Here is a 25,879-nt window from a genome sequence, read left to right as displayed (position 1 = left end):
AGATATTTTGTATTAGCTGGAATGTCCTTAAGGGAGAATGTACATAAAAATGGGTTCTGTTGTCAAAACTGACCATGATATCTGAATTGTTTGGGATTAAATTTTGGATTAAAGATTTGAAATGGGTTGAGTTTTCTTATTACCCCTTTCAGAGACCATATGGGAGGATATGGTCTCTGAAGGGAGTTAGTGATTTAGTTAAGTGGATAATTTATGGGAGAAACAAGCAGAATTTACTGTGGGCAGAGTTATTTCGTTTATAGATTTTTGATATCGAGGAAGATGAATGGTTTGAGGGTTTTTTTTTTTTTTGGGTTGCTTTTGGAGAAATTCCTAGCATTTTGTGAGTGGTCACAATCTATTCAACTGTTCATTTTTTAGTTATGCCTGTTATCATAATGATTAGCCTTATCTACTCTGGTGGTGAATATTTTATTATCTTTCTGTAGACTTTTGGAAACATTGAATTAACTGGATTGATAGAGAGGTTTCTTTCTTGAAGGTATGGATCATGTAAGGTTGATTGTTCTGCCAATCCTGTTGTGATGATGCATTCTGTATGAACAATGAAGGTCTGATGTTGGTACTTGCTTGAATACAGCTGTATAATTTTTTTTTGAGGCTAAGGATGCTGATGGCTGCTTCATTGATCTTTGAAGAAAGATTGATAATGATCGAAGAGGTATATGCAGCTCGGATCTAGCATTGATGAAGTTCTTGAATTTTTATAAATCTATAGATGTTCTTTTAAAATTATCTTAACCTAAATAAATACACTCTTCCTGGGACTTGAAGATTTGAAGTCTAACAGTTCTGCTTTCTTTGTGTTGTCAGTGTGCAGGCTGCAGTTTTACATTATATCCTCCTTAATGATATCTATGTGATAGCAGTTTCGTTGCTGTCATAGGGATATCATTTATTGTGGGGATGTTGCTATTAGAAGCCTTGAACTATGTTTTGCTTCATTACTCAGTGCTGTGTATTATTTCCATTAATTCTCTATGATAAGTTCTAAGCAGCATTTAAGTCTTCATAAACTCTTGATGATCATATAAGTTATGCTACTCTTTATCCCACAGGTTGGTTGGCTGTTGGCTTTCAGTTGGGGATATGGATTGGTCATTGCTAATATGATGTTCAAACATAAAGATGTACACAATTAACATGGAGAGAAGACACAAGAAATAAAGTCTCATCAACTATGTTATTAGTGATGATAGCATTTTCATGTTGGTTCAGGACACGAGTATATAGTAAATTTGAAAGAGAAAGTGGTCACCATTTAGCTTTGAGAAGGATAAAAATGAATATATTATTGAAAAGAAAAAAAAAATATAACATTTTTAAAAAGAATCAAGGTTAAGCACCTGCAGAGGTAAACTGTAGACTCAGATTATGCACATATTTATTCAGAGAAAACTGAAAGAGTTTGAAAACAAGAACCAATCAGATCTTAGAGATTCGTTGGCAGACTGAAGAAAACATGGACTGATTAAGTCAGGGAGGTACATGGGGGGGGGGATCCTCCAGTAAGGATAGAAAAATTTTAATTTCACGGTGGACTCAAGAAGTTTAAAAGGCATTTGTGGAAAGAAGAAAGAGAATTGAAAGTTTCTAACAAGTAAGTCAATGTGTTCTGTGAGAATACAGAGAAAAATATAAAGTAAGTCACTGTATAAAACAAAAGTTAATGGAAAATTTTGCTAAGAATATAAAATTATAAAATATAAATATCAGGAAAGGGATAAAATGTTTTGGAGACTGTAGAAATGGAGGAAAGAGTACTGCAAAAGTAGTTGGAGATGATAAAAGAGACATTAAAAAAAAAAACTGAAGATATATTCTGGATATCAGGCATATAACTGAAAATAGAGATATTCTGGAAGTAACTACTTCGGAAGACTGTTAAAAAAAAAAGCATCAATAGAACTGGTAGAAAATGTTTGAGAGGAATGCAGCCAAAGTACATATCGATTCTTGAGTAGAAAAAAAAGCCATCAGAAACTGGAAATAGGGTAAACAGCAGGCATAGAATGCTCAAATATAGAGGTATGAAAGTTTTACATTAGCTGCACTGTATAATCAAGAAGGCATGGTCAGAAGATTAAATTTCAGATGATAGAATAGCGCTCAGTTCCCATCTATATAAAAAGGAAAATAAAAATAATGTGAGTAATTTCCTCACTTAGTGTTCCAGATATAATTTATAGAAGAATACTTGAGAAGCAGCTTAGAAAATTATGGCGATGAAATTTAGGGAAGAACAACAACCTTATGGTCTTATGTAGAATCAGATGCAAGACATTGAAGGAAAGTGGTATTAAGCCTGTTACCGAAATTGGAGGTTTGATCTCAGTTCTTTACTCTATCTCAGAGTTCTTAAACTTTTCCTCTCTACAATCCTTATGAATAGTTTCTTCAGATATATCTTTCATGAATGGGTAAAATACTATCTAATACAGATTCTACAAATTCTAAATGTCTGTCTGCTTGAATTCTATTAAATTCAAGCATACTGTACTGATGAAATTGAATGACTGCTATAGCAGGTTTAACTTGAAAATCAGCAAAGACATAAACTCTGAAAATAGGAACATGGTAAACATTGAATTCATCCTGAATGGAGAATCTGTAGAATAAGTAAAATATTTCAGCTATTTAGGTACAATTTTTAGTGACCATGGTAAATTAAATATGAAAATAGACAAAAAATAAACAAAGCTGGTATGGGATGAAGTGAATTGAGGAAATTTCTGTAATCAAAACATTAAACTGGCTATATACAAGATAGTATTCAAACCAATTTAACTTATGGATCTGAGAGTTGGGTTAGAAATAAAACACTTGATCGAAGACTAGACTACAGATGCGAAAATTCTGAGAAGAATTAGATGAGTTAACATATTATATGAAGCAATTGTTTATTTAGGCTTAAGTGCTAGTTGAAGCTCATTTTTAAGTTTCATGGAATAAAAACTGCACTTAGAATGAATTAAAAGTTTAATGACTCATGTCTGTTACAGAGATATTATTTGTCTGTTACAGAGATATTATTGGGAATACAGTACAGTATAAGAATTGTAATGTGTATATTATACTTCTCCAGATTTTCTGTGATGTTTTTTTCTGTTATAGTATTTTCATTGTAATTATGATTGGAGAAGCTACCAAGAGATAGTAAGATTATTTGACTAACTTGCAATCGTGACAAAATTGATTTATAGAAGAAAATGATAAAGAAGTATGATGTACGACAAAGTCTTCCATTGCCCACTTGGCTTTGTTGCTTCAACATCGAATACTATTTTGAAGGATGGTGTTTTCATAAAAGAACTTGTAGTTTTGGCACCTTTAACATAAACTGATTATCTAGTAGCACTCTGGTGCGTATAGCAAGATTCTATCTTGCTATATATAAGATTGTTATGGTGAACCCATTCACAAGAGGTTGGTCAACCTATACTACACTGGTACTGTGGATGGGCAAGAAGGAACTTGTCCACATTTCTCTTAAAAAGCTGTGGATTGTATTCTGTTGGAAACACATATGATGGCAGACTGTTCCAGAGGAGAAACGATGAACGAGCAGGAGAGGAAATTTGTTCTGTGAGTTTGGAGATGCACTGTGAGGGGTGTTGGTTAGTTACTACAGGCATTTGAACTGATTTGTGGAGGTATTATTGATTCTAATTCTGAACAGTAGCTGTAGAAGTATTTGTAAGATGCAAGTAGTGGAAACTGAGTGCCTGTGTGAAAGTGAGTGAAGTGTATCAGTGAGTGGGGATCATTGATCAGTCTGCCTGTCCTTTTTTTGTACAGAGTCCAATATCTTTAGGCAGCTCTTAGGGGCATCACCCCAGATATAATAGCAACATTCAATGGTCGGATGGATTTGAGATTTGTAGAAAGTTAGAAGTTGATCAGAATTAAAGTAATGCTTTGATCGAAAAAGAAAACCTAATTTTTTCAAAGTAGAGGAGGCAATATTTGTAATATGTTTGTTCCAAGAGAGAATTGAGGTTAGTGTTATTCCATGAAGATAAATCTCATCATGCATGGGGATTTGGGCATTGTCAAAAGTAAGGCTGGAAGAGAAGGTTTTTTTTTTTTTTGTGTGATATGAGACAGAGTTGAGTTTTTCTTGCATTGAAATTGGCCAGATTATCCAAGCCCCACTGATGAATGTTTTGGAGATCTGTATTTAAGGGACTCGCCAAACTTTTCCATAGTATTTGTCCAGATGTGGGTGACATAAGCGAGTACATCATCTGTTGACTGACAGTGATGGAACCCATATTGGTGGTCATTTATTAGCTTGAGAGTCTTTGAGATAGCATAGCAGTAGATATATAGCAGTTGATAAAGTTGTTTGTAGTTATCATTTCAGAAGTAAAGATTAGCACAAGGTTTAAGTAATTGCTTTAATTTCTATGCTTAGAATGACTTTTTCCCTGTAGTAACTCATTTGCAGTACTATACTCTGGGTTAGTTCAGAAAATTCAAATGTAAAACACAGGTTATATAAAGGCTTGTAGAAGAAACCCTTTAGCTCGAAAATGGCTGTTATACTTAGTATATTGTTTCAGCCTGTTTGATTGTTGGGTGCAGTTTCTCTGAGTTCATTTCTGTTAATATTTTGTACATTGATGGTAGTCACTTTTAGTTATATTAAGTAACTAGAATAAGTTTGCTTGAAATGTTTTGGGAAAAATGCTTCGCAAAATAGAACTTTTGTTCAGGAACTAAAGCATATGTTAATAGGTAGGTTTAGTTTTCAGCCATTATAAAAGATAATTTGTTCAACTTAATCTCACATTCAAGTTATCTGAATTTTTTAATATTTTCATGTTACAGGGTGGTCCAAAATACCTACCAAATTTAATGCTGTATTATTCCTGAACGAGAAGGCATATGAATCTCATCCAAAGTGTATTAAGGTCTGCATCTTATGCCATTTATATTAAAAAATGTTCAATATGTTTGCCTTCAACCTTGATGATCTTCTGCAATTGTATCACAAAATTGTACACCACCTTGTGGAGGATGTCTTTTGGAATATCCAAGATTTCACACTCGATCGATGACTTCAGCTCCTCCAAAGTCTTTGGGTTTTTACACTTTGTGACACTTTGTCTGATATACTTTGTCTTTGAGATGTTCCCCATAAAAAAAAATCCAAAGGATTGAGGTCTGGTGAATAAGGTGGCTTCCATACTGCTTTGGATAATCCAAAGCAATGACATTCCTACAGAAATGTTTATTCAGAAACTGGAAAATGTATTCTGTGCGATGGGGATGAGCACTATCTTGCATGAAAAAGTGACCTGTGAGGCCAGAACCATAGAAGCCCTGAAGGAAAGGAATGAAACTGTTTTCAAGCAAGTTTTGATACCTCGGTGTGGATATGGTCCCCTTGGTAAAAACAGTTCCAAAAAATGAAACACAAATCGCTTGATGGCTATAATGTGTCGGTAAAGTTTTTTTCTAATTATATCAGCTAATTGCAGAGAAAATTGGATTTAAACTTGGTAGGTACATTTTGGGCCACCCTGTATTTCAGGTAATATAATTATGCTGGATCAGTAAATGCTTATGCCAATATTTTTCTCATGACTATTAACTCATTCTTGTCACACTTTTAATGTTAAATAATCACTCCTAATTGTCAGAAAAATGAGGAAGGTTATCAAATTTTCACTGATAGCTGATTTTAGTAATGTTCCAGTGAATCTGATTGGTTTTTTAAATTATTTTATGTGTTGGACTACTTTTGTGTGCAATATTATAAATTATGGAAAGTAATTATATTTAGTTCATGAAGTGTTAATATAGTCAATTGTTAATGATATAATTTAACTTCGTAATCACCCCTGACTAAAACATAGCATAGAAATTTAGGCTTCTCCTTCTTTCCCTTCCAGATAAAATTACATTATAGGAGCTGTACAGCATTAAGTAATATTTATTGTTATTATGTGACACTTCCAAGGACTCATCATGGGAGGACACTCTACACCTCCACTTCTGTACTACTTAATCCTCCATCTGTACCAAAAGTATTTTCATCTGTTAATTGTGTATGTCTCTTTTCTGACTGATTTTGCCTGTAATCAGGCAAAATCAGTCAAGGAAGGCATTAGGCAACACAAACTTTGCTCCTGTATGAGATCAGCTAATTCACTTTCATTTGATAAAGTCCATATCAAAAATTTGAGAATTAAACTTGGATCTTTTTTCTCTCAAAGAGCCCAATATCTCATTGTTCTTCCAACTGTGCTGTGGAGATTGCTGTAAAAGAAGTAAATTCAATGCTATCATTAATCCCTTTCTATGGAGTCCATTTCAAGAAGTGGCAGCTAAACTGGAAAGATGGAGGAAAGTACTGGAAGAGAGGGAGGTATGAGACTGAGCAGAAGTAAGACAGTGTATGTGTTACAAAGTGGATGGCAGCCAGGAGACAGATGTAGAGCTGGAAGGAAATGTCATCAGGAAAGTTAGGGACTTTAGATACTTAGGTTCAACAGTGAAAGACGATGGAGAGGCTGAGAAGGAAGTGGGAGGCAGGATACAAGCTGGATGGAGGAACTAGAGAGAGAGAGAGATGACTGGAGTGTTATGCGATAAGAGGGGTGCAGATCAATCTAAAAGGCAAAATCTACAGGACAGTAGTGAGACCAGCTATGACGTATGCTATGGAAACTGTGGCCCTGAGGAAAAATAACATCAGCAGGATGGAGGTAGCGGAGATGAGAATGCTTAGGTGGATGTGTGGACATATCTTATTTCTGGTGTGACCAGAAAGGATTGTCAGAGAAATGACGATGTAAGGGGAACAGTGAAAGTTACGAACTTAGGAGCAAAGATACAGGAGGCAAGGTTGAGATGGTTTGGTCATGTGATGAGGAGGGAGGACGAGTATGTGGGAAGGAATGTCATGCAGATGGATGTGCAGGGGAGGAGGAAGCATGGGTGGCCAAAGAAGAGATGGACGGAGCTGGTGGAGGAGGACTTCAGGATGAACTTGGATGTAGTTGCAGACCAAGACAGGAGGATGTGGAGGAGACTCACTAAAAACAGCGACCCTACTTAAGTGGGCAAGCTGCAGAAGAAGTTCATTTTCAGACATTTCACAAGAGAATCAAAAATTTTCACTTAGAGATCATACATTTTTCTAGTATAAAACAAAAGTAGCTACTTCCGAAATGTTGCATAATATGAAAACTAGCAGATAATGGGTTCATGATATTTTTGCCAAATTTAACATTGAAAATAATTATAAGAATGATCAATATTGATATTGCTTAAGTTGCATCTTAGTTGACAGAAGACTTAGTTGATGTATATTTGTTTCATAATTGTTTATTTTCATTTGCAGTGAATGGTTTGGGAAATGGGGAAGGTGGGGAAGAACTGCAGATCAAAGTATTGTAGATAATATTATAAATTTCATGATATATGGAAGTATTTGTTTTGTTTACTATAAAGAAAAAACTGTAAGCATTCTGTGCATAATTTCTAACTAGGATTATAAAAAAAAAACAAGCAAACACAACCACATTAAATTTAAAAAAAAGAGAAATGTTTTAAAATTTAGACATATCTTATTCATTTATAAAATAGTTATTTCATTAAACATTATTAAACTTCAAAAAACAAAAATGTACTAACAGCTAAGTTTAATTAGACAAAATAAACAACAAAAATTCTGGCATTGCTTTTCTAGGGTATGATATTTAGGTGCAGTAAATGATATAGCCATTTCCCATACCCATTAGAAACTCCCCTCTCCTTTCCTTTGTTTTTTTAATGATTAAAAGGATCATATCCCTTCCCTTTTTCTCTTCAGTTTTTGTAATTTTAAACATGAAATTAAGTCTAAATAGGTATAGTCTGTGTGGTTCAAAAAAATAAAATAAAATAAATAAACCTCCACTAAAATACCCCATAAATTTAAATTAAAAATCCCACAAAAAAAAGTTCATATTCATTTTACAATTGTGGTGTCAACAATAACTTAAATGATGTATATCATGATCTTTAGTCATCCAAATCTCATGCTCTGTTTCTGACTGAACCCCAAATTTCTACAAAATTTTCCTCCTCTATCTTACCCTAATGGTAGCATTGTAACATCACCTAAAGACAAGGCTGATTTCTTGGCTTCATTTTTCTCTTCCAACTCCTGCATAGATGACCACGACAAATTACCTCCTTCCTTGCCTAGAACATTGCATCAGGTAGCTGGTCCTGATGGAATTCCACCCATTGTGATCAAGAGATGTGCTCCTGAACTAACACCTGTTCTCTATCATCTATTTACTAAACTGTACTCAGCTGACATCTACCTTTCAGCATGGAAGAAAGCTCATATACAACCAGTTCCCAAATGAGATAAATGTTTATTACCAAGCTATTAACCTACTGCTCTTACATCAGTTTTGTCTAAAATAATGGAGAAGGTTATCAACAATCATCTTTTTCAACACCTTGAGAACTGCTATCTAATTTGTAACCCCCAGTATCGATTCATCACTCCAGATCCACAGGAGATCTTTTGGCCTATGTCACTCACTTTTGGACCCATTCCATGGAGAGGTGTGCCATTGCTTTTGACATTTCCAAGATTTTTGATAGTCTGGCATTAAGGCTTCTCAATAAGTTACTATCATTTGGACTGTCTTCATCCTTGGGTAAATGGATCACCAGTTCTCTCTCAGATCAATCCCTATGTGTAATAGTGGGTGTTCTCTCCTCAGACTTTCCTCTCAATGCCAGTGTTCCTCTGGACTCTGTCATTTCACCCACCTCTCGTCTTGATTTATATAAATGATCTGCTCTGATTGACTGCAAATTCTATTCATGATTTTGCTGATGATAGCCCACTCCATTCTCCTATTCATATGACAGACCTTGCAGTGCTCATTCATCTTATGTTTCAAGATCATCTATAATAAGTGCCCTAAACACTGATCATCAGTTTCCATGATTGGGATGAAAGCAACCTAGTGAACTTCACTTCTTCCAAAATGCAGTTTTGTTTGGTTTTCCATAAAAAAGACTTCAGATTTCAACTTACTTTTGATAATGCTGAGCTCATCATTCAAGACCAAATCTTTCTTCTCGGACTGACTCTTACTCCAAACCTTTTGTAGCACAATCATATCACTTCTATAGCATCAACAGCTTCCAAAAAATTGGCATCCTTTTCTGATCAAGATGGTACTTCACTGCCAAACAATTACCTACTCTGTACCAATCCCAAATCCAACCAACATTGGAATACTACTCTCATGTATGGGGTGATGCACCTAAGACTGCCCTAAAAATTCTTGATGCCTTTCAGGAAAACGGCAGTCTGGTTGATGAAATACACTTCTCTTACAGACTCTTCTGTGATATCTGTTGAAAGTTTATTTTTCACTTGGTTAGAGTATAATAAATTTAGTTTAATCCTTTATCCAAGTGTGAGCAAACAAAGTTTGCGCCTGAAAGTATCTTCAGGACTGGGGTAAGGTGATACAACACCAGGGCAACTCATTGCAAAGTTGTAGCAAGCTACCAACACTCCTGTCCCAGTATCTCCTATAATGCAAAACACATCTCCTTGCAGATATGTCTAATGTTATGCATTAAGGGCACTACCCAGACTAGTTTCGACCTTTATTGAGGTCTCTTCAGTGGGAGCCAGGCCCAAGCTGAGATACCAGGCAGAAGCATTCGCAGGTCATCTCTACCTATAGGAGTTGCCAAATGGTGTGCCACCCTTTTTTAATAAATTACTCTGGATTTAGAGAAAGATGTTGAAAGTTTATTTTTCACTTGGTTAGAGTATAATAAATTTAGTTTAATCCTTTATCCAAGTGTGAGCAAACAAAGTTTGCGCCTGAAAGTATCTTCAGGACTGGGGTAAGGTGACACAACACCAGGGCAACTCGTTGCAAAGGAGTAGCAAGCTACCAACACTCCTGTCCCAGTATCCAATATAGAGACCTCAATAAAGGTCGAAACTAGTCTGGGTAGTGGCCCTTCCCTTAATGCATAACATTAGACATATCCGCAAGGAGATGTGTTTTGCATTATAGGAGATACTGGGACAGGAGAGTTGGTAGCTTGCTACACCTTTGCAACGAGTTGCCCTGGTGTTGTATCACCTTACCCCAGTCCTGAAGATACTTTCAGGCGCAAACTTTGTTTGCTTACACTTGGATAAAGGATTAAACTAAATTTATTATGTGATATCTGTGTTTCTTCTACAGATATTTCCATGGCCATTTTTTAGCAGACCTAGTATCCACTTATGCCTCATATTTCTGCTAGATCTACAGGAACTCACACTACAGTTGCTCAGCATTCTTTTAGTCAAACTGTATGCTCACTGAACTTGTTACTCCCTGTCATCTTTCATTTGTTCCACCTCATTTCTGTGGAACAGTCTCCTTCATGAAGCATTTCCAAAGGACTACAATCTTCAACAATTCAAGAAGAATATCAACAGATTACTGTATTCCTGATCCTGCCCTTACACAACATCCGTTTGCTATAGGATTTTCTGCCTTTTCTGTGTGGGATAAATATGTTTGTGTATATACTGCAGTATGGGAGTTTCTCTTCTTTTGTTCATTAAAAGCAGACTGTAATTATATAACAAAAGAACTAGAAATATATATATATATATAAAATATAGTCCACTAATACTGTAAGGAAGTGCAAGTTTCTTGCTTTCGGTAGCATTGGCAATAAGTCACATCTATAAATGTGAGTTAATCTGGTTATGTGTTCTCCTAAGCATGAAAGATTTATCTTGCCTCATAATGGAGATAGATGATTTATGCTTCTTATCTATGTTACTTCGACTCTATTCTAAGCTTTACATTGATATTTTGGTGAATGTGTAAAAGTTGTGGTCAGTAAAGAGCATAAACAGTAATTGAAAGTTATTTCTCTTAAAAAAATCATGTTTTTAAGAGAAATAATTTCCCCTTTTTTTCTTGTGTATTTGGATAATGTGAACATGTTTGATCCATTAAAAAAAAATGAGAGAGATATCAGAATAGAGGCATATGTAGCAGGCTGATAATTTCCTCATCTTTGAGGAAATTATTAGCCTATTAAAATAAATATTAATATATATTATAATTTGAATGACTTCACTTGTGTGTGTGCAGGGGGGGGGGATTTATCATAAAAAATTTTGTGTTACTACTTTCCCCTTCTTAGTTATTTCTTTATGAATGAGTTCACTTAAGCACCGGTTTATTATAGGCATTTGAACGTATTCTGTATGTATGGGCTATAAGGCATCCTGCTAGTGGATATGTCCAAGGAATGAATGATCTTGTCACACCCTTTTTTGTTGTCTTTTTGCAAGAAATTGTCCCTTCTGGTAAGTGATTCGCTTTCATATATTGTTAGGAATTGGATCATAATTTATTAAGATGATATATATTTTTGAATAAAGGTTCTAATCTTTGTTCTGCATCAAATATTGAATGGCTATAGTAAAATTACTAGTATAATATTGATTTATAGGAATAAGTTTTGTTTATCATTAATCTCCTTCCACAAAATCATTTCTCATAATGATTAGTTTGTTTAATGTAGTTACCATAATTTAATTAATTTTACAAAATCAAATTGTTTCTGAATTGATTAAACTGAAAATATTTATGCTTTTTTAAAAGTAATATTAAATGGTAATAGGGGTATTACTATTGAGGAATGCAACAAATTCACAATTTCATTTCCTTTATATAAGTCATGATTATCTTTTAAGATTCAAATAACTAGTCAGTCTACTGTAAGATTTTTGACATATAGTAAAGATCAGTTTTATGGTTCTTTGATTGCTCAGTGTATGACTATTTGTGTATAACCTCCCTCCTTCTCTTAGCTAGATATGTTTACTTTTATGTAAACATGTTTGCTGAGTAGTTCTTTTGATTGTTTTAATCTGATCTTTTATTTTTATTTTCTTTCTCAACCTGTCAGAATATTATGAATACTAAGTATTTAGTTGAACATAATCACTTTCCATAGCGATCCCTCCCCCCTTACGGTTTATTGCAAGGTTGTATGTAGTAAAGTTAACTGGTAGTGAGTTTAGAAAAAGAAGACTGAGTAGAAACTGTTATCATCTAAGAATAAAATTTGTTTTATCAGCTAGGAAAATGTGCCACAAGGGAGGAATCTCCCAGTATCTAGTTACGTTATCATTTACTTTTGTCCATTTTACCACAATATAAATCTCTCTGCAGCTTGACGTTATTATACCACTTAATGGTGTTTCTAGATTTACTCTAGTCTGATTGATATGTTGGTACTAGGAAGATGGACCAGATCAGTTTTTCTCAAAATTATAACAAATGTGACTAGACAGATCTCATCCACTTCATAATTGCATAAAGCTGATGTTTTAGCTATTGAATACTAATAAGGAGTAATGTTGTAAAACATTACTCCTTATTTGTTTAGATAGCAAAGTGAAATGAGTTTTTCAGTTGAATAATTTTAAAATATTGTCAAGGATATGTGAGAATGGTTGTGCAAAAAGTCACTGTAATGAAAGCTGTTGGAGTGAAAGCTGAAGAGCTTCTTCCTTTCCAGTAATAGGCCTAGTGGCCTATTACAGTCTCTTCCCATCTTTTCAAAGGCTGTCATCTATTCCTTCTCCATTGAGGTCAATATCTCTGTATGTCTTTGAAGAGTCTTCCTTCACTCATTTTTTCTGTATATTGTCTCCATCTCTATCTCTATAAAGATCGATATAGTCTAAGGCAAGTATCACCTCAAATGTTTAAGATATCACTATTTCTTTTGAAGTTGAATCTATTGTATGCAGCCATTTTGCGCATGAATCTCATTTCAGAGCTTATCAATCTTTTTCTATCTGCTTGAGTTATGGTCCATGCTCCTGAACGGTATGTTAGAATAGGTCTTGCTATTGAGTTATGAATTCTTATTTTTGTTTTCTTGCTTATTAAATTTGGATTGAATATCTGATTAATAGTTTTTGTTATTCCTATATAATTGCTTATTTTATGTTGCATGTCTTTCTCTTTCATAAGATAAGTAGTAGCCTAGATATTTGAATGTATTAACCTGTTCTATAATATCATCATTGATACAAATTTTGCTTCTAATTCTGTCTTGGCCTTTAAATGTCATGATTTTATTTTTAGAAGTGGAGATTTCCATATTGTATGTTTTTGCTATTTCATTTAATGAGAAGGCTGCTTGCTGTAGTGAATCTTTGTTGTTTTCAATTAGAACCTGACCATCAGCAAATAAAATTTTATCGCTGTTGGTGCAATCATTTATTTGAATGCCAAATCTGTTTTTTTCCCTCCACTCTCTTACAATGTTATTAACATAAATATTAAAGAGGAGTGGTGATAGACTACATCTTGTCGGACACCTGAAATCTGTGATTCAGATTTTTGTATGGCTATCTTTCTTTTTATTTGGTTATTGTTATATATATATATATATATATATATAGAGAGAGAGAGAGAGAGAGAGGAAAAAAAAATTGCTTTAACTGGTTAGGAATGTTGTCTTCTCTTAAAATTTCCAGTAGCTTATTACAATTGACTTTATCAAAAGCCTTTTTATAATCGATGAATAATATATGGGTCTCTAAATTGAATTCTCTTCTTTTTTTCTATCAGAAGCTTGAGAGTGAAAAAGGCATTGGTGCAGTATCTGTCTTTATGGAAACTGTTTGGTTCCTCTCCCAAATATATTTTCATATTTGTTTAATTTAATCTTTAAAAGACTTTAATATATTTTATATCCAGTATTTAGAAGCCTAATGCCTCTATAGTTCTGGCCTTTATTAATATTACCTTTTTTGAAGATGGGAATGATCATAACATTTTGCCAGTTTTCTGGCAAAATGTTATGATCATTGTGTTTGGTTACTAGCCAAAGCACACAAGGTGTCCAGTGACAGGGCTAGAGAAGAACTAAGTAAAATAGTAAAGGTTCACCCTTAGCTCTTGAATATTTTTGGGGAAGGAGTAAGGCAACTGATGTGAAGTCGTCAGCCTCTATATACAAGTAACTAGTCTTGAAGATATTTCATGCATAAATTTGCTTGTAATTGGATAATGCTAAAAAGGGTCTATAGATATCAAAGACAATGCAGTATCAGTGTTAATTCTGGATGAGAAATTTTGAGCACAGTTGGAGGGGATGCCACATGGAGACCAGAAGAAATAGGTGTTTAACATTAATGACATTGATGGGTGTTTAACTTTTAATAAATTTGTTGACATTCAAGATATTAAGAATTTTTTTTGTTTTGCTAGTGAAGCATGCAAAGAGATGTTGTTGGTATAGTGGAAAGTGGTTTGGCTTGGTTGTCTGTGAGTTAATTATTATTATATGAGCATCTGCACAGAGTATGAAGACTCTTTGGAGGTGGTTCACACTAACCATTATTCACATGTTACCTGTCATACTTCCTTGAACATTCTCAATCAGAACACAACTGATTTTGACAACCCATTCACCACTCTCTCCAAGGCAAAAAATTAGTCCTCTGGCTCTTGATAACTACACTTTTACATATTTTCTTGGGGAGCGGGGGGGTGTTGTCTTCTTGTTTTCTTCATTGTTGTCATTTATCAAAAAATTTCTTTTGAATCAATCCTATAATAAAATTAGTTTAATAATTTATATTTATTGCTTCTTTTTTGCCTCTCAACCAGTTTTTGTAACCTATAAATCTTGAATCTATTCTCATAGGGAGCATTCTGTTGATTTGTCACCATCTTGGTCACTTGTCTCTGAATCTAAAATCACTTCATTCCCCTTCCAGAAACCCCAGGTGACCAAATCTCTTCTAGTCCAGATATGGCCACATCAGAGCCATATAAAGAAGGAATAAACTTATCTCCACTTGTCAGTGCACTTCAACATCCACTGTGATCCTATAAGCTATTTTGCCACCCTGGCAGTGGTCTCACACCAGCTGATGAAATTCATCTTTCACCAACGATTTACGATAATCCATGGCTACAACAGGATTCAAATGCACAGCCTATTGGTTGGAAAGCAGGTATGTTAATCACTTTGTAAATTGAAGGTGGGAGATGAATTTCATTGCCTGGGATGAGACCACCATCTTGCTTGCTGTCGGCCTAAAGTGACTCAGAAAAGTTTCATGTTAGGTCCTTAGAGCAGGGTTTCTAGGATTAAGTAAGTAAATATATATTGAGGGGATACCCCAAAATAACCAGAATATGAACTTGATGAGTGTGCAGTTTTCCACTCTAGTCTGGCAATTGGCTAGACTAGTGCAAACTGTTTTGTTGTTTGTGCCAATGAATTTTAACAGAAGATTTGCAAATGAAATATGTCTGTTAAATTTGTGTCTCGTTTGCTCACAGAGGATAAAAAAAATGTGTGAATGTTTGTGACTTTTTTTTCCTCTCCATGTGACGTTTTTATTCCTACGGATAAAGAAAACCATGAAAGGGCAATGATTCATTGATGTGGACGAAGTGAAAGAAAAGTTACTGGAGGCCATACAGAGTATTCCAGTTGAACAGTTCCAGAACTCTTTCCAGCAGTGGAAAAAACGTTGGAACAAGTGCATTGCCCCCCCCCCCCCCCACACACACACAGACAGACAGACAGACAGAGAGAGAGAGAGAGTACTTTGAAGGAGACTAGAATGTGGTATTATAAACATGAATAAAATTAAAAAAAAAAAAATTCTGGTTATATTTTGGTACCCCCTCGTGCGTGTAAAGAAAAAATACCTTAGCCTGCCTGAGATACTGATGTACTATGGGTTTACAATCTCTTGTGGTTGGGAGTCACATAAAAAAAAATGCAGTCCAGTTACATCAGTCTAGCGCATAATTAGAATGTTTTCATACCCAAGTGCATAATCTTGCACTTTTCCTTGTTAAACAGTAACCATTATCTTTTCTCCACAGTGTCTGCCTGTTTGAATTATCCTGCATCTTACTGCCTTTAACTATTGCCATATCTAATTTTCTGTCATTAGAAATCAAGTGGATATTTCTGCCAAACCATATTTTGTAATTATTAACTACAAACATTCAGCTTTGAAATAATATTGAAATTAATATCTACTTTGCTTATGTCTTTTTTTGTAATATTAATGTACAAATTAAACAGAAGCAGCCCATCTGCAGAATCTTGTGGCACTGCTGGTCATCTGCTTTTTCCTAGGTTCTTCTCCATTTACTACTCTTTGATGTCTGTCCATCAGCCTACACCTCTTATTTATTTCCAGCTTCATATTCATCCTCATATGCTACAATTTATGCAGTACAGTTTCATGTGGTATCTTATTGAATGCTTTTGCAAAGTCTAGCAACATCATGTAGCTATTTTTTTTTTTAACCCAACCCAACTACCACTTTATTATAGGAAGTGAGTAAATTAATAAGATAAGATCTACCTTTCACAAAGCTGTGCAGCTCCAGATAGAATTTTATGCCCTCCCCCTTCTTGAATTCTGCCTTTGACCAAATTCTTTAATATCGTACTGGAGCCTCCATGGCTCATTTGGTTTTGACATTGTCCTTTGGTTGGAAATTCCATCTAGGATGTGAAAAACCTTTATCAAGGCTTTTCATCTGAAGGTGAGTTAGCCAGTTTCATACAGAGGTAGCAAGTGGGGGAGGGGGATTTTGGTTTTTCATTGCACAAAACAGCAGACTGGCCAGAAGAACACACACAATTAACAGACATAACACTCTGGTCTCTTAGCCTAAGTTGCTTTGGAAGTAAATACAAAATAATCAAATAATCAGCCTAATATCTTAACAGCCACTCCTGGGAGGACAGTGATTGGAATGTAATTTGCTTCCTGTCTTAAAGCCTACTTTGTGCAATAGAACTGTTTTGTCTTCTTATTATGCCTTTAGGACCTTATTAGAGTTAAGACAAATGAAACAGCCTAGTCAGAAGCACTGTCAGTTTCATTGCATGTTCTCATAAATACATGGACTGTTATCCCATCGGATTATGTTGCTTTATTTGTATTAACATTGAGCAATATCTTAAGCACCTTCAGTTCATCTGTGTCTATTTCCACTTCAGTATTTCCACTTGAATGATACACCGCTGCCAAACGATCACTTAGCAACTCATTTTATTGCTTCATTTTCTGTTCCCTTGCTATCATCATCATTTCATCATTCATTAAAGTTATCCTGCCAGAGTCATTCATTTTACTTGTCACATGAAAGAACCCTAAGATTTCCTCTGGCCTATTCAGTTGATTTCTTCTTGTTATTCAATTTTACCTTTATTTATTTTTATTTTTTATTTTTACTATTCTGGTCACCCTCCTTGTTTTTGTTTTCTACTGCCTGCTGATCTCTTTATATATCTTCCATGATTTTTTTTTACCCATCTGCTGCTTTATAAGGATTCCTACCTGATTAATCTTCCTCCTTCTGGGTATACAGTTTTTGTGCTGTTTCCCCCTTGACCATTTCACATGCACTGCTAACATCCTTGCAGATTCTTGTATTGCAATGCCACCATTTCAGGCTGCCTCCAAGTTTATCATAGTCACCTACAGTTCATACCTTTCTTCCTCCTTAATGATTGATTTCACATTCTTAATTGCCTTTCATGTCAAAACCACATGACCACACTTCTAATAAAGGTGGCTACCTTGATTATGGACAAATTTGCTGTTGCTATCACTAAATCCTGCGCTCTCATACTTTGAGTCCCCTCTATGATATGCTGTTTCAGGCAACTCTTCACACTTGGAAAAATTCGATTTCCTTCTCTCCATATGACCTTCCTTGTCTCTTTCCTTTAATTGAAGGTTTGCAATAATTACTTGTCCTACATTCATTGGGCTTATTTGATTTCTTCCTTTGCCCCCTCCCTCCCCACCACACCTTACAAATCTAAGCAAAAAGCACATGCTGTACTGTCAAGAAGAGAATGTTTCCTCTAAGACTGTTTTGTAACACTCTGTTGTCAGCATAAACTCAGTGACTGAACAACTTCTTCTCACATTAGGCAGTGATTTGTATCAGTTTTCTGTCATTCTTGTAACATGAAGGTCATTGAGAGGCAACTTTAATAAGCAATTGACTATATATGTTCATGGTTGCTTGAAAGTGAGTTCAAGCTTTCAGAAAAAAAATGCATGTGTACACTTTTGCTGATAATGCAGTCTTCACCCAGACTGAGAGTTAAAAGGAACAAACTATTATCATGTTAGCAGTAGAAGTCATTCATTTTTGACAAACAGCTCACATATTCCTAGCACATGTTCATCAGCTAAGAGAAAAGTGTAAGCAAGCATTGAATATCCTCACTGTCTGCTACAGAATATGGGGGGGGGGGGGCACTTATTGATGTTCCTTGCTTCACTTGTGTTATGCACTTGTTTGCTCAAAACTTGATTTACTCCATGCTTCTCGAAGGGAGAGAATACCCTTTGATGGTTGAATGCTATCCATCAAAGTACATGAACAGCTACTAGTATATTTCACATGTTGTCCATTCGGAGTCTTTATGTGAAATCAAATGAACCTTCTCTCTCACTTCAGTGTAAGCAGTGTAAGAAAGAGATTATACAAGATCTTAGCATGAACTTGAATGAACAACATTACCTGCAATGAGCATGATAGTATTTCCTCCATTCGAGTTTTGTATTGTGCTAGCTGAGAAAGTACAACCCCCTCGGTATCCTCAGCTAAGACAGTGAGAGGCTGTCACTCCATTGTCAGTCTGCTTATAGCTGTTTAACATAAGGACATGAAGTAGATTATTTTGATTTCTTAACTGTCTATACTGATATCTGTCTAACAGATAAGCTTAGGTGTTGATGGTTATTCATGACTTATTTTTCACGGTATTAACAACACTACAAACACTTTTAACAACAAAGATGTTTTATTAACGCTTATATTTCGCTGATTTTCAACTCAGCATCATCAGAGCACAACACACATGTAAACGCGACAGTGAGCGAGTGAAACAATATAATTGTAAAAGACAAAAGATCTAAAGTCCTATTTTTTGGCGCCCTCTAACGAAAAAAAAAAAAAAAAAACGCAGTTATCCAGGAGTTTTTCTCAGGATAACCGTCTCCCAAATTTTTGGCAAATTAATGCAACCATATTTGTTAAGGTTGGGAGAATTCTTCAAAGCCATTGCTGACTCAAAACATAATCTTTCAGATCTATAACGACTCCTAAATAGCACATTCGTTTTCCTCCATCTAATCCTGTGTGAAGGAGTGTCCAAAACGTGGTCTGCCAGTCCCGACTTGCCATAGTAATAGTAGCGAATGTATCTTTCATGTTCTTCCAGGCAGATGTTCACTGATCTTCCTGTTTGCCCATAATAGGCCAAGTCACAGTCACACGGAACTTCATATACTCCTGGGTGTGCTAAAGGGTGAAGTTTATCCTTAGACGAGCGGATCAGAGTTGCCAGCTTGACATGAGGTTTGAAAGTGGTGCGAAGGCCATGTTTCAACAATACTTTGGCTATCTTTTCCGATGTATCTCTGATATAGGGAATAGAAATGGTCATGTTGCATTCTTGTGTATTAGGGGAGGGCAGAGTAATGGGCCTATGTAGTATTTTATCTATTTTGTAGGGATTGTAGCCGTTGGCTAAGAACGTATGGCGCAGGTATTGGAGTTCAGTGGTCAGAGCTGTATCGTTGGAATAAATGGCTCTGGCTCTGTGTGTAAGTGTTTTTAAAATGCCATATTGTTGGACTGGATCCAGTCCAACAGTATGGAAAATATGGAAAATACATCGGAAAAGATAGCCAAATTATTGTTGAAACATGGCCTTCGCACTACTTTCAAACCTCATGTCAAGCTGGCAACTCTGATCCGCTCGCCTAAGGATAAACTTCACCCTTTAGCACACCCAGGAGTATATGAAGTTTCGTGTGACTGTGACTTGGCCTATTATGGGAAAACAGGAAGATCAGTGAACATCTGCCTGGAAGAACATGAAAGATACATTCGCTACTATTACTATGGCAAGTCGGGACTGGCAGACCACGTTTTGGACACTCCTTCACACAGGATTAGATGGAGGGAAAACGAATGTGCATTTAGGAGTCGTTATAGATATGAAAGATTATGTTTTGAGTCAGCAATGGCTTTGAAGAATTCTCCCAACCTTAACAAATATGGTTGCATTAATTTGCCAAAAATTTGGGAGACGGTTATCCTAAGAAAAACTCCTGGATAACTGCGTTTTTTTTTTTTTTTTTTTTTTCTTCTCGTTAGAGGGCTCCAAAAAATAGGACTTTAGATAGATCTTTTGTCTTTTACAATTATAGTGTTTCACTCACTCACTGTCGCGTTTACATGTGTGTGTTGTGCTCTGATGATGCTGAGTTGAAAATCAGCGAAATATAAGCGTTAATAAAACATCTTTGTTGTTAAAAGTGTTTGTAGTGTTGTTAATACCGTGAAAAATAAGTCATGAATACTGATATCTGGATGGGCTGTTTTTTTCCACTTTCATCTCCCATTCAGTTTAAGTGAACCATACCTGAAGTAAATTTATTATTATGAACTTTTAAATATGAATTTGCAGCAATGCTGTATTAATTCTTATTGTGAATGAGGAAGTTCAAAAATTCATTGTAGTAAACATGGCAAACTAGTGAGTGATATTAAAAATCTATGTCCGGATACTGTTCTGACACTAAACACAGTAATGTAGTTGTCATAGGTGGAGAGGCATTGCCATGGTAATGAAGGGAGATTACCTGCCTTATGGAAGCTGCTTATGTTTTTGATGATTGACTTCTGAAAAACAGTTGAATTCTTATTTGATGACAACTTGCTATTTTCTTTTAATATTATTTTTCTATCACTAGCTTTATCACTGTGGTCTGTCTTCTTAGAAGATGTGTATCTTTGATCATCAAAACATTTTCAAAGAAAATGTTGCAAGAATGTTATCAGTGTCTGCAGTTACAAAAGGTAAACTGTCATTAAGGAATCAGTGCTGGTGAATTTGCTGTGACTTCCCTGAAACATGTGGACATACTGCATCTTACCTGGAATGGGAAATACAGTGGAACCTCTGTTGTCGAACACAATTCGTTCCTAAAGGCTGTTTGGAAACTGATTTGTGTGAGAACTGAAACCATTTTCCCATAAGAATTAATGTAAAATGGAATAATCTGTTCCCGAACCCCCAGATGATTGCTTATTTAAACCTTTACAACAGTACTTCATGCATAAAATCATATACAAAACTAATGAAAATGCATAAAATCTTACATACAAAGAATAAACACAATAAATAGATAAAATATAGACGAAAAAGGGTGATCTCTTTCCACAAAACTTTTTCACCTCATCCCATTTCACACACATTTCTTTGATCAAAGAACTAGGAATCCTCCCTTCCTTCCTCTGTCTCTGAAGATATTTCTTCAATCAACATCTTTTGCTGCTCCTTCTGAAGGTGTTCCAGTTCTTCCATGACGAGTTCATTCCTGTGGTCTTCCACATCAGCATTGCCAACTTCCAAGCCTATGCTTTTGCCCAGAGACACAACATCATTGACAGTGGCAACATACTCAGCCTCAAAGCCCTGAATGTCTCTGTCTGCTACACAGTCTGGCCACAATTTCCTCCAGGCCGAGTTTATGGTCCTGTAAGTCACTTGCATCCAGGCCCAGGCTTTGTCAAGAATATTAAGCAAGAGGATATTGAAGTGATTTTACCAGAATTCTCTGAGTGTTAATTCTGTGTCAGAGGTCACTTCAAAACACCTTTGAAACAGTGCTTTGGTGTAGAGTTTCTTAAAGTTAGAAATGACCTGATGGTCTATGGGCTGGATTAGAGGAGTCGTGTTAGGGGATAGGAACTTCACTGTGATAAAATCAAACTCCTCCACCAACTCGTCCTCCAAGCCTGGAGGGTGAGCAGCAGCATTGTTCATCAGAAGAAGGCATTTTAATGGAAAATTTTTATCTTGAAGGTATTTTCTCACATTTGGGGCAAAGGCTTCATGGATCCACTGAATAAAAAAATTGCTTCGTTACTGAAGCTAACTGTTTCTCGTTTATCCAAATCAGCAACAATTTCTCCACTTCTTCAATCGTCTGAGATCTTTGTTTAGTAAGAACTTTTACTCCTTTTGCAACATCAGCCTCCCTCGATTTCCTTTTTATTTTTGAATATTGTACAGATCATTGATATCGCCATACCGAACTGCATCGAGACACGAACATCCGAGACACAAGCGTCATTTTCATGTTTGGATAAGATTTTTCGTTTCACCTCTATCGTGGTTCTAACAACTTTTCTTTCGCTTTGCTGCTATCACCGTCCTTCTTTGGTCCCATGGTGACTTATTTAATAATAATTTATAAAAAAAAACAGCAAAATACAAAGAAAATCAAGAAAAGGCACTAAAAATTTGAGCAGGTGAAGATTGAGAGGAGACTGCTGCGTAAGTGATGCTCTACCGCCGTATATCTCAGCCTAGGGATCACATGGTTGCTGGTTTGCCTGTTCGGAAACCGGTGCGTTTTTGGTTTGGAAAATATGTTCAGGAACGATTTGTTCGAGATGAGAGGCATTCGACAACCGAGGTTCCACTGTATCATCAGCGTTATAGTGGTGACCATAAGTTTAGGCAGAGGCAAACCATTTTTAGATAGAAAGGTGTCACACAATCCTTTTGGTTTGTTCTTTAGAATCGTCATTGTTTTCATCAGTTTTATTGTGAATCAGAGCATTGGTGAGAAAGACTGTGGCAGTCTCTGCTGTTGTTTTGTTGAATTTTACTTTATTCCTTAACATATTCAATGCTTAAAATTTTACTTGCATTTAGTCTGCCTACAGTTGAGAGAACTGTAACTGGCCGAGTGCCAAGAAGAGTCAATTCATGTTGAATGGGAGAAAAGAATAAGGAATGTACAAATTTGTCACCAACACGCAAAATCACGTGCTCTATATGTAAAATTTTCCACCTGTTATACAAGCAAAATAGTTACCACTTTAAAAACTAGAATGTTCTTAAAAGAAAAGCTAATTTTCTGACACGTAATTAAACAGATTAATTACCCTATTATTAGAATGGATTTGCCTTCTTCTGCCATGCGCAGAAGTGTTGAGGGTTCTCTCATCTGTGATCAAACTATAAGTCGTAATGTAAGTGCTTTGATCATTCATTCACTTACTCATTATAGCAAAAGTCCACTATAATGATCCTCTGCCCTGCTTCCATCCCCCCCCCTCCCAATTTCTGAATACTTTGCTCTATTAGGAATTAGTTGTATTATGCCTCTATATGTATGTGTGGTCATCATTCTGCCAAAATTAAACATACTAAAGTAAACTTAAACACATCACCCTATTTCCTTTGAAGAAGCCTATAAAATAATATCCATGTTGAGAAATAGTATAATGATGCATTTCATTTTTTTAACGTTGTTTTATGATCAAAATTATTCATCATTTTATTCATGACATATTTTAGATGAAGATGTGGAAGTATATGATGTGTCTAGGTTGCCAAAAGATGCATTGCAAGAAGTGGAAGCTGATAGCTTCTGGTGCATGTCCAAATTATTAGATGGTATTCAAGATAATTACACTTTTGCACAGCCTGGAATACAGAGTAAAGTGAATACCTTAAAAGAACTAATTCAAAGGATAAATGGTTAGTAATTAATGTTTGTTAATCATTTTCTCTCTTTTTCTGATTTTGATTTATTTTCTGATTGTTGAAAATAGTCATGAATTTGTATTTGATTTCTAAAATAATGAACATTTAAGAAATATATATATATATATATATATATATATATATATATTTAATGATACTTTGCTTTTACAAGCTCTTTTACAAACATGATAAAAAAAATTTTCTGGTGCGACTGAAATGCTGAGCCATAGAAATGAAGCAGTTGGAATGATTATACTCCAACAAAGGGTTGTCACCTGCCTGAGAGCATAGCATACAACTGAGAATAAACACATTTTAACTGGTATGAATGATTTCTAATAACTGAATTAGCATTGTTTATTTTTTATCTAATAACTAAGTTTTATATCACAAAACATCATATACATATTTGAGTTTAAAAAAATATGCTGAGCATAGATTACTTCATAAGTGCAGAGAGAATTATACAGCCTGCAGTCAGAGCAAATTGTAGTTTGCCTCCTGTTTATATTATGGTGTTATAGTTCAAATTGGTTTTTCAAGAATGTAATCCTAATTTGTGACATGGAGCCTATGAGAAATTAGGGTTGAATTTATGATAGCTTGCTTAGCAACAGATTTCAGGAACCACTTGGGTCATACAAGCAGGGTTCTGCTGGTCCAAGTCCCAGGCCTTGACACATACTCAGAAGCATTACAGAAATTATTGTTACTGGCATTGAGCACCTTCATCCTCATTCAGTATTGAACTCTACATTACCCAACTTTAGTTCTCATGCAACTATGCCAAGCCTTTTTACAAAAATGCCTTGGCATTGTTGGCATTTCATAGTAAAAATGAGTTTACCATAATTGGTTGAAGTCTCTAGATTCATTTTTTGCATATACTGATGAAATGCTGAAGACCATAGTATGTTAGTACTGTAAGTGTAATAAATTTAGTTTAATCCTTTATCCAAGTGAAAGCAAACAAAGTTTGCACCTGAAGTATCTTCAGGACTGAGGCAACTTGTAGTAAAGATGGATCAAGCTCTCATCACTCCTTGTCTCAGTATCTCCCATAATGCAAAGCACATCTCCTTGCAGACATGTATAATGCTATGCATTAAGGGAAGGGCCACTACCCAGACCAGTTTCGACCGTTATTGAGGTCTTGTCAGTGGGAGCCAGACCCAAAAGTGCTGATACTAAGGCAGAAACAATGGAGAGGTCATATTTACTTATACGAGTTGCCAAAAGGTGTACCACCTTATTATTAAATTACTCTGGATTTAGAGAAAGATGTTGGAAGTTTATTATCCACTGATAATAAATTTAGTTTAATCCTTTATCCAAGTGTAAACAAACAAAGTTTGCACCTGAAGTATCTTCAGGACTGAAGCAACTCGTAGTAAAGGTGGACCAAGCTCTCATCACTCCTTGTCTCAGTATCTCCCATAATGCAAAGCACATCTCCTTGCGGACATGTAGGATTAAACTAAATTTAGTATGGTCTAACCAAGTGGAAAATAAACTTCTAACATCTTTCTCTAAATCCAGTGTAATTTAATAATAAAGTGGTACACCTTTTGGCAACTCGTATAAGTAAATATGACCTCTCCATTGCTTTTGTCTTAGTATCACCACTTTTGGATCTGGCTCCCACTGACGAGACCTCAATAAAGGTCGAAACCGGTCTGGATAGTGGCCCTTCCCTTAATGCATAGCATTATACTTGTCCACAAGGAGATGTGCTTTGCATTATTGGAAATACTGTAACAAGGAGTGATGAGAGCTTGGTCCACCTTTACTACGAGTTGCCTCAGTCCTGAAGATACTTCAGGTGCAAACTTTGTTTGCTTGCACTTGTATAAAGGATTAAACTAAATTTATTATAGTCTAAACTTCCAACTGTAAGTGTGCTAAAGATTTTGTATTCTATTTTTTAAATAATTTTTTATATTTTTTTATTTTATTTTTTACATAGTCCATAAATCCTACTCGAGACACCTGGGTGGTTCAGTGGTTGTGGCATTTGCACACCACGGTGCTTGGCTGCATGAAGGAAAACTTGATTTCGAGTCTAGTCGGCAACTAGAGGAAATTTTTCTAAAGCTTTTTTTTCGACCGGTTCCCGAGTTAGTCGATCTCTAGCATGGGGAAGTGGGTTTTTTCTCCTGGAAACTCAGATTTTTCACCCCGTAAACTCAAGAAAATAGACTGT

At 35.5% G+C, this 25,879-nt stretch overlaps 1 protein-coding gene across 1 annotated transcript in view; it reads left to right on the top strand.

Moving 5' to 3' along the window:
• Tbc1d22 (TBC1 domain family member 22) overlaps positions 1-25,879 on the top strand; it is a 239,663-nt gene that overhangs the window by 156,076 nt on the left and 57,708 nt on the right. Inside the window, exons 9-10 of the mRNA XM_090415889.1 lie at positions 11,263-11,383; positions 23,488-23,670. Coding sequence (XP_090272015.1) covers positions 11,263-11,383; positions 23,488-23,670 — 304 coding nt within the window. The remainder of the gene's footprint in view (positions 1-11,262; positions 11,384-23,487; positions 23,671-25,879) is intronic.

This window comes from Typopeltis vanoorti, chromosome 3 (assembly GCF_054136105.1).
Source record: "Typopeltis vanoorti isolate ZY-2024b chromosome 3, IOZ_Tvanoo_1.0, whole genome shotgun sequence".
Classification (NCBI taxonomy): Eukaryota; Metazoa; Arthropoda; class Arachnida; order Uropygi; family Thelyphonidae; genus Typopeltis; species Typopeltis vanoorti.
Note: the sequence above shows the minus strand (reverse complement) of the source record. Positions and strands in the feature narration are given on the sequence as shown.